Source organism: Astyanax mexicanus, chromosome 25 (assembly GCF_023375975.1).
Source record: "Astyanax mexicanus isolate ESR-SI-001 chromosome 25, AstMex3_surface, whole genome shotgun sequence".
Classification (NCBI taxonomy): Eukaryota; Metazoa; Chordata; class Actinopteri; order Characiformes; family Acestrorhamphidae; genus Astyanax; species Astyanax mexicanus.
In genome coordinates, this window is record NC_064432.1 from 16,106,907 (window position 1) to 16,127,792 (window position 20,886).

The 20,886-nt window shown below is 38.0% G+C and overlaps 1 protein-coding gene across 8 annotated transcripts in view; it reads right to left on the reverse strand.

Annotated features, from left to right (window-relative positions):
* LOC103039205 (girdin) overlaps positions 1-20,886 on the reverse strand; it is a 61,716-nt gene that overhangs the window by 32,340 nt on the left and 8,490 nt on the right. For all 8 annotated transcript variants that reach the window (XM_022681869.2, XM_022681865.2, XM_022681867.2 and 5 more), the window contains exons 3-5: positions 15,930-16,038; positions 5,148-5,217; positions 299-357 (exon numbers count right to left, since the gene is read on the reverse strand). In XM_022681869.2, the coding sequence (XP_022537590.2) occupies positions 299-357; positions 5,148-5,217; positions 15,930-16,038 (238 nt within the window). The remainder of the gene's footprint in view (positions 1-298; positions 358-5,147; positions 5,218-15,929; positions 16,039-20,886) is intronic.

The following is a 20,886-nucleotide window of genomic DNA, read 5'->3' on the forward strand; positions in this document are numbered from 1 at the left end:
ACAATGTTTTAGCCTTGATGTAGGTTGAAAGTGAAGCACTGTACTTGGCATAGGCAAACTTATTGTGTTTGTGTGTGTTAAGCGTGCATGTGTGGAACTAGATCAGAGAGGCCCTCCTGTGCTGCCGACAGCTTCTCACACAGATCTCAAGATTGGCCTGCTGCCAACTTCTGCCACCTGTCACGATGGTAGCGTTAGTGGCTACTTCACGTTTCATTTAATACAATCTGAAGCATCTCGGAAGACTCAGAAATACAGTTGCTCTTGTGTGGGAACAGTGGGTGTTGCATGAGCTCACCTGGACAGCACACCCCAACAACAGCAACAAGAGTTTCTTTATTTCTGCCAAGCCTTGTTCTAGGGGAAAAAAAAGAAATAATTTTAAATTCAGTCTGTTCAACTGTGGAAAACTACCTAAGATAATCCAACAGTGCATCTGGCTTGTTTTCAGAAAATCTGTACATCATGGTGGTCTCAGACATGACACAACATGATAGGCTGGCAGGGTGAAGCTGAAGCTGTGGGAGCTGAAGTGTTAACACTGCAGAATTAGGAAGAGGGATTCTGCACTCGTAGGGGAAAAGACAGGTGGTTTCTCCAACTGGGCCACTTGGCTCTGATTAGTCCACTTGTGCAGGGAGGGTGGAGCTCTAAGACAGGGCAATTACAAATAAACAAACGGCTTAGAAAGTAGGACTGTTTAGCTACAGTGGAAGTAAAGCTGTGAAGCAACTGTGAGCACATGACAGACCTGCAATTGTGTGTTCTTTTCATTTAGAGAAACCCCAAATAATGCACATTATTTGTGGCAATTATATCCACAAATCACAAAAAGTTGGACCAGTATGAAAAACTTAAATAAAAAAACAAATCTGCCTTTACAGATACAACTCAATACCATACAGACAACCTGTATGGATGATAGTGTTTTCTTTTATTTTCTTGGGCAAAATACATCCATATCTTCCAATGAAGATCTGGTATACACATTTCCACTGTGTGATGGTTCATTCCAGATGCCTTATAGCCCAGGCAAGTCAATGCCGCATCTAAACATGAATAACATAAGGCTTTCGATTTGCAGAGTTTAGTTTTAGGGGCACTTGTGAATAAAATTCTGTATTAAAGAGTTTTAAAGAATTAAAGAATTTGCCTCTCTTGCCCATGTGGTTCTATCAGCTAATGTTGAATGATGATTGTTGATACAGGGCCATCAGTGGGATTGAAGATCACGTTTGCTCAGCTTGGACATGCACTCTCGGCCTTCAAGCAATTAAATTTTTCCCAGTTACTTTAATCATGTAATGATATTATGCACTATAGACAAATAAATATCCAATATTTCTTTATTATTCTTTATCACGTTCTTATGCATTTGTAAACAAACTGGAGATCCCTTGCCCATCTTAGGTCCTCAAAGATGTGGTTTTGTTCCAAACCATGATTCTACAAAATCATGATCACATAAACATTTTTATTAGTTAGCTTTTTTTTTTACCTCACTACTAGACCTACCTAGGTCTTGAATGTATATTATATATGTTTACTGGATGTATTTAAAATAAAACACATGATAAAACAATAAAACCATACTGTTCCAGTGTGCTCTGGAAAACATTCTTGACATTTAGACATTCAGTCATGATTTTGATTTTTATGATATGGTCTAAACTTTTGGATAGACTACATGTAGGATACTCAGTAAAGGATCAGCTTAGCAAACAAACAGGATGTTTTTTTAAATGGAAAAAAAGGAAAATATTTAAAAGCATTAATGTTTTCTCCATCAGTGACCTATATTTAATTCTCACTGGTCAACAGCAGCACGGATTACCACCAAATGCAGCAGCAGGGCTGCCAGATAGGGATGGAGTCTATATTTGGGCACATGGAAAAACACACAGCAGTTCTGTGGAAGACCCTTTAACTTTGCATCCGCAATAAATTATGTTTAAGGCTGAAAACCCTGTTTAAAAAGATTTAAAATGTGCAAGAGAAACGAAAAATCAACAAATCTGAAACTACATACTTATTACTCACTGCCTAAGCACTGCTCTAATTTGAGATTAGAAAGGAAGTGGCCATTGAGGACATTTATTTCCATGAGGTTGAAAAGAATACTGCAGCACTCAAGCACAAACTAAATACGATGGTTACACTGGCAACACTGAGTTATCCAGAAAGGAAAGAGTATATGTGATTGAATGGAAAATCTGCTTTATTCACTGAAAATAAAAATGCTTGCTCACACATATGCATGCACACAAGTGTACACACACACACCTTCTTTGAAAGAAAGTGAAAATTTCCCCGCATGCTAGCTTAAGATAAGGAGACATTGCTGTGTTGTCTGTGTGCAGTGGATGAATTATTCAAAGAGGCTCAGAAGAGAGCGCAGAGCTAAAAGAGAAGAGAGAAAAAAAGGGAGTGAGAAAAAGAGAGGGAGCGATGGGGGAGGCTTCTAAAATCGAGCATAAACATTCGCCTAAAACAACCCCTGTCCTCTCTGGGGTCTGCTGTGACGGAACTGCGAGTTCTTTTCTAAGCTTTCGTCACCATCCTTCCATCCTGAGAGGAAAAGAGAGGTCACAAGGACACTGACTAACCCTGGCCTGCTCCACCTCTTCCTGTGAACAATGACTGCTGAACAGGAAAAGGAAACAGCTCCTCTGGGGGACCCCTATGCTTAATAATGCCATAGTTTCCTGTGATCTCATGAATGACAGTATCCTCTACAGCAGCAGTTCTCGACAGAGCCAGCCTTAGGCCACCCAATTGTCCATTATCACTGAGGCATGATACAGGGATAATAATCAGCAAAAGATCTGAGACTTGAGTTTTAGATTTTAGCTGAAAATAGTACAACCCCAAATCAGAAAAAACATGGGACAGTATGAAGAAATATATACAAAACAAGAAAATGTTTTTTTTTACATTCCCTTTAACAAAAAAAAACGTTATACGGAATGGCACCTCCCAGATGCCCCTCAGCCCCAAGAAGTTGACGCTAAATGGCTAACATAAAGCTTCTGTTTTTATAGTAAATTTATAAGTGGCATTTGTGAATGTTACTTTATATTTTAGTGCTTGACAGAGATTTGTCCCTGGCCCATTTAATTATAAACTGGTGATCCTCTGCACACCTTTAGTCCCTAAAGTCAATAGCCTTTGTGCAGTGGATACTGCTTTGATACCCAAGGAAGATTCCAATCACAATTTTTAACCTTTAACTAGCCCTAAAAGGCTTGAAATGGAATACCCAAATGTAAGAAATACTTTCTTTTTTTATTACTATTTTTTTTATTGTGCTTAGAAGAAGCAGAATCTTGGACTACTGTACTAAATTATTTCCTCTTACGCTGCTTTTCGGGCCAACACAGTGAGCGGAGCTGTTCAATGGACAATTCTACAGCCACCTTAGTGGTGACTTATGCTTCCTTCTGGCTGACACTAAATAAAGTGCACCTGTCATGACTCAGCATTTCTATCCTCCAGTTGTTGGTGTTGATCTAAAAACAAGCAAACAGGACACCTGTTAGACAGTCATGTGTGCGCTGAGTGAGTCAATGTGGTCTGGAGTGAACAAGTGAGTAAGGGCAACCGCTGAACTAAAGGCAGGGCAAGACACAGGGCAAGAAGATCACCAAGCAAGGACAGTGGGGTTGCGTCACAACATGCTTCTACCTCACATGGTTGGATGGGGAGAGAGAGAGAAAGTGTGTCTCAGCGAAAGAGAGAGCGACCTAGACAAAGCAAGAGGAAGAAAAAAAGACCTAGAGCAAGATAGAGAGACTAAGAGCAAGACTGAGACATATCAAAAGAACCTAAGAATGTGTATGTGTGTGAGAGAGAGAGAGAGAGAGAGAGAGAGAGAGTGATATAGAGAGGCTAAAAGTCAGACAGAGAGAAGTAAGACTTCATCAGTAGCTAACTCCTCATAGTGCTGGGTAGACTCCCACAGAGCTGATAATGTTCCCATCCCCCACAGGGCTCTAATAGCTGCATAATAAAAGCCACATGGCCAACCACTTTCAGATGGAGAACCACTGTTCTACAAAGCCTCTGTGGCAAAGGTCACAGGAGACCAACACTGATTTGTCTTGGAGGCAGTCGCACATATAAATTATGATGACCATACAGGCCTGTACAGGATAATGTACAGAATATGACAGAACTAGATGTTAACTGGATGACTGTGATATTACTTCCATACATTATATTACAAGGGACTTTATAGGTCATTTAGTATTCTAGTATCATGTATAACTAAATAAAATTTTAACACAGTTTATAAATGAAGTAATTTCTATTAGTGACATGCCTTCTGCCATGTTGCAACACATCCTTGAAGTTTATAAAATAAGACAGTAAAATCAACCTGAAATTAAGCTTGGACAGAATAACAGTAATACCATATACTGGCAGTATTTAAAATATATCATGCTGTCTCAAAATTATTTTCTATGTCTATTGTCATTGTCAATACTCACCTAAGGATTTAAAATGAATGAAAATAAACCTATAATATTTAATATATATTGTGTTTTTAACATTACAATGAGCACCACATTGAACAAAAAGTAATTTGCCTTTAAACAACATTTAAAACTATTAATATGTTTTTTTTACTGTATTTTACTACATCATTTTTTTTTAAATGAGCCAAAATGGGAATACAAAATAAATGAAAATAAAACATCTGTTGTGTCATATAAATTAAACAAAAAAAATGGTGCCCCTAATAAAATGTGCTGGACAGATTAAAAAAAAGATGCTGATCAACTCCATGTAACCTGGAGGAAGCATATGTTAACCTTAACACCCTTTGTTGGCAAATGGGTGGTGACCATCAAACAAAATGGAAAGAAATCTACAGCATACAAGAGATAGGATATAATAATAAGTAACACTTGGAAAAATGTTTTTAAAAAAAGCTGTGTTTCAAGCTCTATTCAGTACCTGTGCTGTTGTATTCACAAGCTAAGAGGGCCGATTGATCTGCAGTCCAGAAAAAGCACTACTACATGCAAATCCTCTGTGGGTGTGCCCCACAGTATAATTCTACAACTGCAGCGTAAGCAGGTATAGCAAACCCTAGGGATTGGGATGAACCCAGCATTTGGTGTCAGCTTATATGGGACACCTACCAGTAAGTGGGGTCCTGCCAAGCACCAGCACATTGGGCAGAGGCATCATCACTAGCTGCTGCAGGGTCTCCTAGAAGGAAAGAAAAAACACACACCAGTGTCATTTAGCAGCTCATTCTTTTTACTCTTTCTATTTCTCAGCTGTGCATACTACCTGCTGTCACAGTCAGCACTTATTCAGTTGTAATTGATCCTGCAATTGGCAATCAATACGAAGTGCCTTAATGGCCTCCTTTGAACGAGTGGCTGCAGATATTTTCACACCAAAAGCCACTGGAGACAAAGAAGCTTCCCCCACAGTTCCACTCACATAATACAAGAGTTTTTCTCTCATATTGTCAAGGTTTCCTTGTGTTTGGTTATGCTTCTGTGAAACTGTGGAGATTTATACTAGGAAAACACTTCTGACATATTTTAACAGTTACATAATATGTTAAATAAGTTAATTAAATCAGTAATTACAATTACTTAATGTGAAAGATACAGAAAGACAGATCAACGAATCATTGCTGCCATTGTATGTATATGTATATGTATATTTTCAATTAAAGATTTATTATAATATTTGTGTTCACACAATCAAAAGCACTGATTTAATGACAAAGACTATGAGCAATGTTTAAACTGACTGGAAATAATAAGTAATCACTGCATTAACATACACATAAGAATGTCTTCTCCTTTTGCCACAAAGTTATCTTTTTGTTATGATAGCAACAAACAATTAGAAGAGAGTTTCAAACAGCAACAATCGGGGAAAATGTGGGTTTCGTCCTCTGACAAATTTAGTACAACATGTAGGACAGCACAAAAACAGATCCATCACAGTACAATCAGTTAATCAGTCTTTTATAACAGAAAGGCCATAATTTATAATAGAAAGGCCATAAATGATTCCAGTATTCTTTAAGATGGTCATGATGTTTTATTAAAATTATTATATACCAAACTGTATCGTCCTAGTAGGGGGTGAAATGAAAAAAAAAATGGGTATTAGACTACAGAACACACTAATATATGTCATAATTTAATAATTCATTCTAATTTTAAGAGTCAATTGTGTATTATATGCATGTATATACAAATCATTTTCTAAAAGATGGGTGTGAGGCCCTCAACTGGGTACACGCCTTCAACATGACACATTACAATGTAATAAATTAATAAATATATATTAAACTGTGATGTCTATGCCGACAGCACTGTGCCCTTTAAACAGAATTTAAGATTAATTCTTTCGAAATTGACCGAATGAAATCTTTAAGATTGCTGCACATAATCCCCCCTGACAAGAACAATATAATCCCTTCTATTCATCCGTGTGCCTGAAAATTCAACTTCATGGGGTAAAAATGAGCTAAGGTAAGCAAAGAGAGGCTCAGACAACAGGAGCTTTCATCTTCTATCATTTCTCTTACAGTTAGCGGTCTGTGTTATTTCATTGCTCCTCTAAGGCCTTAGGGACCGCCCTTCAAAATCAGAAGAATCTAGGATTTCTACAGAGGGAACATAGAGTTAGTAAAAAGCTGAGGCTGAAACCAGGAGGTGATGCACAAAGGCTGACTTTCATACCAAAGATGTGTGCACATTCTAGGGCTGTTCAAGCACTATAATTTACAATCCTGTATGTATCCCTGGAATGCCTGCAATGATTGCACATATGTTTTGAGAGTAACAGTTTTGGATCAAACACTGCAGCTCAGATTTCTGACGCCACAGGCAAATCTAATAACAACAAATAAGGCAACAAGGACTATCTGAGTCACAGAGCAGAGGTCTGCTAGAAGCTGGGTTCATGTTGTGAGTCAGCTACCTTCTCATCAGCAGAGCATTAGGGACGCAACCAAAAATAGGGGTGGATATCAAGGCTAAAACATGGCTTATCCAAAAGACATGACCAAGGACAGGATACAAAACAATCTGTCGGAAAACCTTCCAGTAGAAAACACTATTAGTATATTTTCTACCATTTGGTTCATTCAGCAGTATGGCTTTACATTGTGTAATGTAACTTGGAAAGTAAACATTTTATTTACACCAATTACCCATAACATTATCACCACCTGTCTAAAGACACTGTCTAGGGCTAATGCCATTTCATCCTTTGCCTCTATCAGTCAGGAGATTTTTGTTGGGACAGAGGCGTAGGGTACAGTGCAACATGGCACTCCAAATGAAGTTAATGGATTTTTCAGACATACACTCCAAACAGAGGGATCGGATATAGCTGGCAATATGGCTGCATTAGCAGACAAAGAAACCAACAAGTGTAGTGTGAAGATAACCATTGCATTATTTTAGCTTAATGTAGTTGCAATGTTTTATGGCCCTTTTCCTTATAATAAGTATGAAAAATCGCTAGTAGTACATCTCTGTAGCCAGTTATACAAATTTTTCATTCCACCGTACATGGTGTAGCAGTTACATTCTAACATTTTATTCCAAGATGTTATTAGCTGTAAGTTCTGTAAGTTAGTTAGCAAGCAAGGTGGGGCCTTTGTGGATCAACACATTACCTTCAAGAAGTTCTGTAACTATTTATCTATTATCTATTATCACAGCATATTTTCTGAATGCCCCTCACAAAAGTATGGTTGTCACCATTTTATGTACTGGAAAAATAAAGACCAGTGGTCTTGCAGCAAAGGTACCATCTATAGTCAGAACCACTGGTCCTGCTAAAGAAAGAAGGCAAATGTTCAACAATGTTGTAACAATTTAACAAATATATGTTCGTACTGAACGGTCATAATAAAGATCTTACCAATGCAAAATAACCGAAAGGTGTAGCCGAAAATTTCATAGTGGAGAGAAAAAATTCATCCATTGTCAATACCCACTTTATGCATGAGGGTCATTGGGCTGGAGCCTATCCCAGCCGGCATCGGGCAGAAGGCAGTATACATCCTTGGCAGTATGCCAATCCAATCGCAGGGTAGAAAGAAAAATCATGCTGAACAAAATTTCACAAGCATGGGCTCTACATAACTTCTGCATACAGATACATCCTTACTGTCTACACACTACATCCAGCATGGTTCATTTACCATTTTTGAGATGAACAGGAAAAAAAAAGTACAGAAACAGAACAATGGCAGTATGCTATATTCTCTCACCAGTACATCTGTAAATAATAGCAACAGTGAAAGTATATTACTGGTCTAAAAAGGACAAAAACACACACAAACCAGGCACACACACCTGTCACTGTTGTAACAATACAGACACTCTTTGCAACCCCCCTATCACTGCCACTGTCACTAGACACACACATATCACCTCAAGCTCTTATGTTTACCGAACAAAGCTCATAAAACCCTCTTGACTGACAGGCAGACAATAACCCTGTTTGCCACAAAAGTCTTCTATTCATTCTAATTTAGGCGATTCACTGAAACAGCATTTTAAAATGAATCCTACTTGCAGTCAAAAAAAAGCTACTGACATGTTTGTACGAGTGCTCACAAATGCCACAGGCAAAGCAAACAGCTGGAGAGAGATGTTGAGCGGTTTAATATGAACCGTGTAGCATGTATGAGCAACATGTGCATCATATTCTGAGTATACTAAAACATAAGCAACAAAGGAACAAAAGACTGTGGAGGTGACAGAACTACCACCAGCACTGTGTTCTGGGGGGCTGTCCTACACGCCTCTGGCTTCACAATTCACACCTCATACAGTGTGCGAGTTTTTTTTACATCCTGTTCTGCCTTGTGAAACAGAATGAATCAAATGAGGGTAGACAGCAATTTACCCTATTTCAAAGCATAAAATTAAAACTGTACAGCTATGCCAATAAAAAAATAGAATAACATCACAATATTCACAGATGTTATATATATTTATATATTCGGTCATGATCATCATCACCAACTTCTGCTGGGGGTGGCAATGCCTTCTAGGACGTGTTGCTGGTGCACATGGCACTTTGGATTAAGGAATTTTAGGTGGATGCACTGCAACTGTGGAAATGGAACGTCACTTCCACCTGTCACCCATTACCTGGTATTGCCCTTGCCATGAGCATGCTGCCCAAAGTTCAACCTCACTCACCATCCCCTAAGGTAACACTTCATGATTGATTTGCATACTGTTTTCCTTTAACTTTCAGTATTTCAGTACACATTGAGTGATGTCTCCAGTAGATATATATAGGTCTACACTGAGTGTGTATTTCACAAAAAGTGAAGAACCTGCCTGCAGGTTACCCAAAACAGTAACTACTTATCTTAAGGGGCTTTTCCTTTATTTGTTTCTGCTTTTCTTCTAAATCTAATCTGAACTACCTGCCAACAGTAGTGCCAACAGTAGCATGGCTTTAGCATGTGTCACAAAAGAGCTGTGTTTTGTTTGCCTTTGCTTCTTTGGCCACAAAGGAAAGCTACTGAAAACTCACTGCTGATGACCTTGAGCACTAGCTCCAATTTCAGACCATGGAAGTCTATTGTGAGCCGGATAGTATCATCTGGACAAGGCTAGAGAGTGAATTAAGGGTTAGGACAGAAGCTGGTGGGCATTAAATGTGGGCCAATCAGTTGATGGATGTCTATTACATGTTATCTATGTGGTAAGTGCTGTTTAAAGCACTTACTATTTGGCAGTTGTCGTAAAGCGGCAGTGGCATGGAGCAGGGAGGAGGCACTAAATGCAGCTGCAGCTCTTTGGCTTAGGCTGTTGTGTGTGGCTACTGTGTGTGTGTGTGTGTGTGTGTGTGTGTGTGTGTGTGTGTGCGTGTGAATGAACTGACAGAACACTTCATTTCCCCTTCAGTCCTGGTTCCGTCTGGATAGAGGGGGCAGTGGCAGGAACAAGGCAAGCGATTGTCCAGCAGAGGTGCTGGAAACGACGGTCGCTCTGCATGCCTTAAGAACACTAACGACCTGAATCACACCCATTCTGCAGACACTGCGGTTGCCATGGAAATGCTGGTGGGTTGATTCACCCTGTGCAGATTTTGGGTGTGTGTATGTGTATGCTGCTCTCATCTTTTCTTCCTCTCTCTCTCTCTCTCTCTCTCTCTCTCTCCAGCTCTCTGTGCCTTTTCGAATAAGCTTCTGCTTAGATGCTGCTGAAATTCAGTAAGAGGTTTCACTGCTGTCTGATAGGGAGACAGAAATAAAAGGGGAGCAGAGGAAAAAAATAGTAGATGAATCATGACAATAGGTTCACTCTCACAATAAACAGCCCAAGACAATGAGCAGGCTAACAATAGTATATATGTGGCATGCTCTTTTCAAACCAATATGCTTTCTGGTATTCAAATCCTACTCAGTGAGATATGTATACATACACCAATTAGCCATGACATTGGCAACACTTAAACAGCTAAAATCTAAAACAGAGTGCGAGAGAGTACTGTGTACTGTGTACTGAGTACTGTGGTCTCTGGCATCAATACTAATAAGTTAATAGCAAATCCCTTAACAATTTGTGTGAGTAGTAAGGTGGAGTGAATCAATGAGCTTGAGGTGCTTATAATCACTTACCGGTTCACTGGTTGCGTTCTTTGAACACTTTTAGTGACCACTAAATACCTGGAACACCCCACAAGATGTACCTGATGTTTTGGAGATGCTCTGACCCAGTCATCTAGTTCATTTATTGTAAATGTTGGTCCTGGAGGCACCATCTCCACTTTATCCACTTTATCTGCTCATTAAAAAGCACTATGAGGCTTGATATGGGTACATTAAAGCAAGTAGTCCACTAAAATATGTACAGGGGAATGCATCCAAGAACAAAGTAAAAAACACTGATTTAGCCATCACAATCTGGTCCTTGTCAAATCTTTACGCTTACCCTTTTTTTGGGCTTTCAAAACATCAACTTCAAGAACTGACTGTTTACTTGCCTTTACATATATTCAATGGTGTATAACAGTAATTGTTGTCTCCTGTGGACCACTTAATTAAAAAATAAGGAATTGTTATAAGACAGCAAGTCAGACTCATAATTAAAAAGCATTTTTTGCACATATTAAGACCTTGATGTGCCTCTATGCCCATAATTCTAATATGAGACAAATAGAATAGTTGTTATGGGGATCTATTGGCTCAAGATTCAGAGAAATTAACATTACTATACAAACTATAGCATGTCGGCACACATGCTATAGTTTAAGAGTTGTTTAATAAAGGCAATCAATTTTATAAAAATCTATGACCAAACAAAAACCCAGTTGCATCTAGAAAAACTTCTTTGTGTTTTCACACTGGTGGGAAAAGTTTTGTTGATGGTTCTATACAGAACTAAATTGTAGGTATCACACCACATGGCTTATATTTCCAATCCAGTCCACAGTAGCATGCCTGGAAGAGAATGTGGGCATTATGATATATAATGTAAAAGACTGCATATGAAAGTGAATTTGGCCTGCAGCCGTTCCATCCACACAAAGCAGTTAGCCAATATAAAGTACATGCCCTAATAAACTAATGCACAAACTGACATGCATACTGCAAGCCCTTCAGCCACCAAAGCATTAAAACCAAAATGAAGTTAGTGGTTAACAACTCTTCCCTCTAAAGATCTACCGTTGGTTTTCAGCTATAACTGTAAGACTGTATCACACCTAGGAGTGTAGAAAATTATCACAACATTATGTATAGTATTATACTGTATACAATCTAAAAACACTATCGATTTGTAATTAAAGGTTTGCAAAAAATATTTTGTGTTGTGGGTAAGCTATCAAAAAGCTAAAACAATGGGCATGTAACCAGCTATTAAAACAGGGAGAGAAATAACATGATTATCAGTGGATACAGTTACTCCATTAAACTGTAGATAAAAATGTGACAAATATTGTCAATTTTTTACATGCATACATTAAATTAAACAAGTGCATTATGTATTTCATGAAACTATACTTAAGCCAATGTATCTTCTCTGAACATCTAAAGCCTCCAGCTAAACCAGTTCTATAAGCACGGCCACAAGCATGTATAGTGCTGTAGACTGTTAAGCCTAATCAATGAATCATCACATCATAGCTACATAGGTTAATAGCTAAAACATTGATTCTGCACATAACTCACACACTAACGTTAATTTTAAACATTTACCAACTCTGATATCCCACTGCAGTTGCCCCCTTTTTTTCATGATGCCTTCAAGACGGAAAAAGGGGGGAAAATAACCAAAAACAAACATTCCCTCTGCTCTCCAAAGTGGAAGTCTAACAGGCAGCCTTTGTATTTGTCAGCCAACTAGCTGTGACTTCAACCCTGAGCTTGCAAAACAAACCAGGCTGCTGTGTTTTCAAAGGCCAGGACAGACTGAGGCTCACAGATGTGGGGAAAAAATACTTTAGCATAAGGGTGAAGGAGGGTGCTGGGTTAAAAACGTCACCTACATTTACGTAATTGCTTAAAAAAACATCGAGATTGAAAAAAGTCACATGTATTTAGAGACTGAGGGCTGGGCCCAGAATGAAGCACTGTTTAACTTGCAGCCAAAAACAGACCACAAGTTTCAAAATAGGGTAGACCAAGATACTGTAACCACTGTAGCAGCCTCGTATATTGAATGTAGCAAATTTTAAGTGCGTCATTTAAATAGGCGTAAAGTCAGTGAGGTTTCAATGGTTTGCACTGTCTCTTTCGTCCTTTAAGATACAGATTGTCTAGACACTCAAAAGACAGTGAAAAGACAAGCCTTATAAGACTCATAATCCAATTAACATGTCTGTGGCATTTGATAATGGGACAGTTGAAAGCTCACATTTCTTGGCAAAGATATTAAATGCAAATGGTCACATGAAAGGTCTTATGACATGGCCAGTTTATGGCCAGCAGTTCAAATACTGTAATAATTAGTCATACCATTTATGAAACTAAATCAGAGAGTTACTGAAAAATGTCTGAAGCATTTTCTCAGTGATGTATGAATTTGGACTAATTTATAATCTATATATTTATTATTTGGCTGCTTAATATACTATTTGCTAAATGTTAAAAGATATTGGCCATTGCAAAGACAACATTTGCATAAGCCCCCTAACTATATACAATGATTTATGATGTGACTTCGACCGAACACAACTCAATTTTCACTTTATTGATTCACTAATGTGGACAACCCCAAAACTGTAGACAGTGTGTACCCAAGATTTTATTTCATTTGTTAGGATGTACATATTTGTCAAGCACTAAACTAAGAAATACTGTGCAAAACAGGAGCTTTTATGTTAACCATGTTCAAAAGTGGTGTTGAATCAATCTGTGTAAACTTGTATTGTCCAGAGAAATCAGTATTTCAGATGTTTTAGAAACATAAAAAAAAAAAGTAAAACTTTTACAGTGATATTCATGTGTTTTTTTTTTAAAGCCACATGCTGCACACATTACAAAGGCAAGACATATGTGAGTGAGCACTGCACTGGTGCATCAGAAAGTGGAGGACATAATCAATGTCATGCTGTATAATCATTACCTCTGGTTCCCAGTGAACTCCTTAGTCTATATGAGGTTGGTATGCAGTCTCTGGACTATGTCAAGGACTAAGAAAGACCATTATATTCACCTACTGCCGACTATGTCTGAAAAAAATCAACAAAAATTGTTGAACAATCTGTCATCCTTAAAACAGCTACAAACAACCATCTGTGTGTAATCTGATATTTTGCAGTGATCACAGGAACTCACCAGAAGGCTGTAAAGTCTATCGCTGTTTTATGTATTATTTAGACAGCAATATTTTCCCTAGCAAATTCCCTATGTTCATTCTCCTTCTAACCTTTGGTTGGCAGCCAGCTTTATCAAAAAAAAAAATCTATTTCCAAGAGCCTCTGATTATTTTAGCAGTCAGGCGTCTAGACTGAGACCCTGCCCACAACCTTCCTCGTCCATTAAGAACCGCTTCGGAAATCTGCAAGTCGGAACAGCATTATAGTGCCATTATTATGGAAATGGAGCGTTGGCTGATTTATCAGTACAGCAAGTAATTTCCTCCCTCCTATTGCAGAGATTCCAAAGCTCTAATATAATGAATTGTGGAGGGGGTGGAGGGGGGTCTAGTCTTGGTTTGAAGTCAATTGCATCCCTCTGTTGTGAGGAGAGTTAATTAGCAAGTTTACTCCGCTGAGAGTTAGTTTATGCTGACTCAGCAGTCTTTAATCCTCTGCCTCTATTGAGTCACTTTTGAAGCACAATGCAGATTAACCCCCCCTTCTCCCCATGCTTCACTGACTTGTGTAATATTCATCCTGTATTTAACACTGTTGTTCCATTTTTGGTTCAGTGACTGATGTGGCATCTCCAGTGTGATAACTGCTAAATATTTCATTAAAGTCACTATGAGATGGTTTTTATTTAGTAAAATAAAATGAAAACAATACATATTGTACATAATCGCACACCAACTAATCAGCTAATTCTAGCATGGGCTAAATCTAAACACTTGGAAATAATGTCAAATAAAGCGAGTCGGACTAGTTGCTATACACCACTACAGACTACTAAAATGATAGACCTGAAACTAAATATTAATAATTAACAAGAGCATCTGTCCAGGGTAAAATGTATTGCCTTACTTACTTAATATATGTATATTTGGATTTTTCTTGCTACTTTTATGATTCGACAACTCACCTACCTATTGTTTTACCCAATAATAACAGATTATGAAAAAAGGGCACAAAATATGCTTAAAGCTATCATTCAGGAGTAAAGAGGCATTTCTTTGCCCTGTTGAACGAGCTTTCACCTTTTTATTTTTTATTTTTATTTTTTACACACATTCCTGCAGTCCACTGCATGCAAGCTGTGTCATGTACAATTCCTGTTCTTTCCAGTACATTAACACACTTTCAAACAACCCAGTACCATATAGTACTTTATGCAGAAGAAGTGGAGGGGGTATGCATGTTTTAGATTTAGTAAAACAAAATGCTAACTACGTGTACCTTCTGATCAAACATAAAAGGGCCAGTTCTAGACGTTCTAGATGCTATCACCTGGAAAGAAGGCCACATCATTTTCAAATAAATCTTGAATTCAAAGGTAGCATTAAGGTCTTAAAATGTCATTATTTTTCCAAAGAATATTCTGTTAAAAACAACGCCCCATACTTATTTATCATTTGGGATGACAAAGCTTAGATCTGCTTAGTCAGCAATTTTTTAAATAAAATGCCGTTCATGTCTGGACATGTACATTTGCACATTTGTGCTACCCTCCTATTTTTGCCCTTTTTTGCACCACAAACCTCTGCCAATGGATACAGAATAACTGCTCTCAACAAGATTGATTTGAGACATAATCTCATCAGATCAGTAGCCAATTACAGCTTCGCATTTCATTACTCTGAGGAAAAACACATTGACAAATTCAATGAACTGAACTTTAAAGTCTCCCTCGGCACTTAATATCAAATACACACATTGAATTAACCACATCTATGAGCTTGAATGCTCTGTGTAATCTATTTGCAATGTGCCTGAGCACAGCTCCAGAACTGGGGAAAACGTGTGGCACCATCTGGAAAGCAGGCAGCATTCCCACATCACACCAGCCACAGGCATGAGCATGAGTGACCAAAGCATAGCTATGTTTCCATGTGAAAATGAGCTTGGAACAGTGTCATTGCTTCCAATTTAATCTCACCATCATTTGATGAACACATGTTTGTAGTGCATGGAGATTTTATTGTTAGAAAAATATAGTTTGTGCAGGTCGAAGTCTAAGTGTGTAATTTACATTTACCAACAAGCTCTTAGCAAAACATCAACAAAAGCGTATTTGAGAAATGTAATAACAACCAATTCAATCAATGACTCACCTGATAATATGTTTTGATACGACGTATGAGGGTGGAGAGATTCTGTATGCGCAATACTGGATCATTATTCACTCTCTTGTTGACTCTCTGTGAGGATGCTTTAGGATTTCTGTGGAAGGAAAAAAACAATTACAGTTCAGGATAGAATAGAATAGATTAGGATAAAACAAATGTGAAGGCCATTTTTTCTCATTTGTTGGTTGTGAAAGTCCACACTGTAAAAAAAAATGCCTGAATTGAAGGAAATACTGAGTTGACAGTTGTATACTGTAAGGGTATTTTCAGACTGAAGACAAATTAGACTTCTCAATTCACATCCTTTAAGATAACTGTCAGCACTGCTATTTTCCAGTGATCAGATTTATAATTGCTTGGGGTGACCTGATCCGACTTACTATATCACGTAAAGGAAACCTAGAACTAGGGCAAAAAAAAATAAAAATAAAAAATAACTTAAAACTCATTATCAAATGTCCTGTCCTGATCGCTGTGTCAGTATGCTCTGCAAATAATAGCTAAACACAGAAAATATTATATTTCAACCTCTTTAACAGGAATTCTGAATAAAAAAAAAATGCAGTACATTATTGTAAGATGCTTTACAGTATATTTTAGCTGCATTGCAATAATGAGTTGGGGACCTCCTGAGAAATCCATCTCAGACTTAAGGTCAGAGGGGTGTCAAATGTCACTGAGATGGTCAAACACTCTCTAAATCAATGCAAACAGCAGTTCACACTGTCAAGAAAACAGACCACAACAGACCAGACCAGATCAGTGTGACAGTTAGGGCTGCCACGATTAGTCGACTAGTCACGATCATGTCGACTATTAAAATAGTCGACGACTAATTTAATAGTCGATTAGTCGTTTTTTTTTTTTTCTTTGTTTTTCTCTCCAAACTGCTGCGACTGCCTTTCTGTCCTGGATGCACATGCGCAGTAGTGGAAACCGGGGTAGGTAGTGGACGACATCTCAGGACATTATACAGACAGGCTCTGGTTTCATGGCTACCCCGCTACAGAACTCAAAAGTGTGGGATCACCAAGAAAATAAAAGTGAAACGCGTGCAATGCAATATCTGCAATGAAGAACTTGCCTTCCTCGGCAGCACAACCGCGATGCACGAGCACCTGAAAAGGAGGCATGTTGTGGCTGATTAAATGACGAAGAAGCTAAATTGCTATTTAGCTGCTAAAATTAGCGTAAACAGAGCGTTAACTTAGTACTTAACTTACTCATCTTGATAGCTTTAAAACAGAGGTCACTAATAGGCGGACCGCGATCCGGATCCGGACCCAGACGTTGTCACAAATGCCGTCCCAAACCGATAAACTACAGAGAAGGATTTCATTCTGACAGTGGCTTCTGTTTTCAGTGCTTTTCGGTGCAGTAAACTCACAGATCAGTCATGTGTGGTGTAAAATCACCAAACGCTCTCCTCTGCCAATCAGATCTGTGCAGACCGCTGCCCTGTGTACGGTAATGTACACAATATCTGGACAGAGAGGCATTTTTTATTAATATACTTTTTTTTCATAATAGTTCAAACAACCTCACGGTTGAGATGTTTCATAAATGCCAGTGCCTTATCCTTATTTTACACAGTTGTTTACACTTTATGCTAAACAGTAAAATAATTGTCTGTTACAACAAGCTGCATATTTCATTAAAGGTTTAATGAACTATGATTTTAATTGTTTTTATTTTTAGTTAGCATATAGCTGAAATCTAATGTTGGTTGTATAATAGCAGCTGCATTCTATTGTGATAAACTGTGTTTTATATTCAATTAACGTATGATCCGATTAGTCGACTAATCATAAAAAATAATCGGTGATTAGTCGACTATAAAAATAATCGTTTGTGGCAGCCCTAGTGACAGTAGACACACTACTTCAGAAAACCTTTTTTTGTTTGTCTAAATCTTTACATACATTGTTAAGGATATAATATTGATACAATCAGCAATTATAGCATCACTTGTTTAAAAGAAAGAGAAAATTGAGAATATCAGAAAAAAAAATTAATAAGAATAAAACAACTCTTTTGCATTAGAGACATCGACATACATCAGTGATCTGTGTCATTCCCAAATACTACTTATACTGTACCTATACAGGTAATAGAGTCTCATGTCCGGACCGATCAAGAGCTGAGTCAGCGCCGAGCACTCAAAACACGAGGAAAACAGCAAAATAACAGTAATCGGCTCTTTAATCAAGCCAATAAATGGCTTATTAAAAGGTAAATAAGAGCATTCTTTCTGGGATTAAAAGTGTGAATTCAGCTGTAACTGGAAATATCTGTGCACAACTGTGCTGGACTGAGGTGCACAGCTTTTGACACGTGTGTTTACAAGCATGTGCCAAACCATGTGGATGGAGGCCATGCGGTTACCTCGTGTTTACTCCTCACGCTCCCCCTCCCCCCTGCGTTTCTCATGAAGTAACAGCCTGTCACTTACACAGACACAGAGACAACGCTGTGTATCTACTTTTTGTGTCAAGAATCAAAACACTGACGTGACAACATGACCTGTTTAATTTATTTGCCTTAAATGACATTGCAGGTCCTGCGATGTGACTATTGTGCATGCGCACATCGCAATGACAATGCTTACACGATATATCGTGCAGCCATAACAGGTAACGATCTAAAACCCTATATACTGTTACCTCGTGTTCTTTTAAAACACCCAGAAAACCACCTTCAGTTTCTGTAAAAAGTAACAAGTAACATCTGTGAAGAAAAAACATCTACAAAGCTACTTTTTCAGGAGCAGAGAAAACCCCTGGGCCTTCCACTGTTTTGGCTTAATTATTCCACAAATTCAAAGACTTGCTTCTTTTTTTAGCTCCAAGAGATTTAAAACACCTAAATCGCATAAAGGGCAAGTAAGTGGAGCTAAAAACTGCCAAAGACAAACTGGAACATCTTGGGCCTGTATTTTAAGTTCGAATTGACTTCTAGCTGACCCTGTAAACTAGGCTAATTTATCAAACATTAGAAGAATTCAAGGGCACAGACACAAATGCAAAACACAGCCACACCTTTTTTTAAGCTACCCAGCGATCTTTCTGCACAGAGGCACAGAGAAAATTTTAATCCCTAAGTTCAGTTCAGCACTATGTTTTTTCCTCAAAAAAAAAAAAAAAACACGAACATGCTTGATGAGCACACAGAGATTAACACATCTACTGCTTCGCTGACCTTCTTCGCTGGCAGATGGCTTGTGTTTAGTTAGCCACTGACCTCGTTTCTCGCCCAGACTAGTCTGATCCAGCTGCCATGCCATGTACTGTTGTGCAGTGCATTGATAGATGGTTGTGCTGATGCAAATGACAGGTAAAATGTGCAAGCTGTGCATAACACAAACAATATGACATTAATCTCAGCCATTTTCACACTTGTAAGAATATCATGGAGGTACTCACTGTGTGTAGGGAAGTAATTAGGGGCATAATTATTGGAAAACAACAAATGTAAAAACTAAAAATTACTTTTAACAATTAAGTAGGTCCAACAGTGATCTCGTTAATTGTTTACCTGATATTTGATCTAAATTATGAAATGACTGCATTTTATTTCTTATAATCCAACAGTATAATTTTATTTTGTAGTGCAAATCCAGTAAAATATTGCCTAATTAAAACAAATTCTAAATGTTTTCGTTATGGGTGGGAAACATGACAATAATAGTATTGTGCTACTGGTGCATTCTGTTTACAAAAAAATTAATTGTCACAAAAATTGGGATGCTTAACATCAAGAGAATTAAAAGGGTATAAAACATTTTGTTTAGTGTCCAGAAAAGGGCATTACTAGATTTTGAAGATTGCTGTGAATGTTTGATTTCATATAGAAACAAGAGCATCAGTGAGGTCAGACTGATGACTGATCTTCACCTCATCCCCAACTCCTCATCAATATTCCAGAGAACAAAGTTCCACACATTAAATGCTAGGGGGCTTTATACCCTCAGGAATTAGGAATGGAGCCAACATAGTCATGTTTCTATGCTCTAGAGAGTCCTAACCTATTGGGAATTAGACAAGCTGTGTACCTGTGTGCCTTTGCAAAACTGTGTCAGCAATAGGTGCAACTTAAAGGAAAAAATGCATTCATGAGAAGGAGTGTCCACAAATATGTGCGCACATAGTGTGTGTACATTATACAGTATATAACTAGGATTTTGGCATCAGTCCAAAAAACATATTGGTCGATACCCAATGAAAACTACTTGAAATTAACAAACAGGTAATAAATCTAATAAACAGCTTTGCCAAATTAGGGCATATTTAATATTTCATATTATCTAAAACTGAATACTGAATAAAAATAAAATCAAATAAACAATCAAATGCTAACAAACATGCAAATTTCCAGAATGTATTGAACATGTAATGTCAAACAAGTAAATGTTTTTTTTTGTTTTTTTATGGAGAAGCATATGCATCTTTCAAGTGAACCTTGACACAATTTCTCCTCTCATCCTTAACTGTCCTAGATACCCACACATACACTCCACACAGACATGCACGGCTATTCACTAGACGATGAAATGGCTAACTCGTCCGTTCAACTGTGTCACTCAAAACATCACGTGACTTAGATGCGCATGCTTTTCTAATTTGTTCAGTATTGGGGCAATGCTTATATTCCATAGTTTGGTAAATTAGCCCACATTGTAAGTAAATATTAAAAGAGATAAAACAGCTCATAAAAACCCCCACTGCTACAACAGCCATTCAGTTCGATCATTCTTAATGTTTTTTTTTTTTGCAGTGAAGCTCTTTTGCAGTCTTAAAGGCTCCTTTTGCAAAGACTGTGGCTGCTCCCACACTCGCACACACCGCCACACACAACTGTTTCTTAGTCTTGCAAATCAAGGAACAAGGTCCTTTTAAGACTAGTGTGAATACACCAATCATCACGTGACCTCAAAGCGCATGCC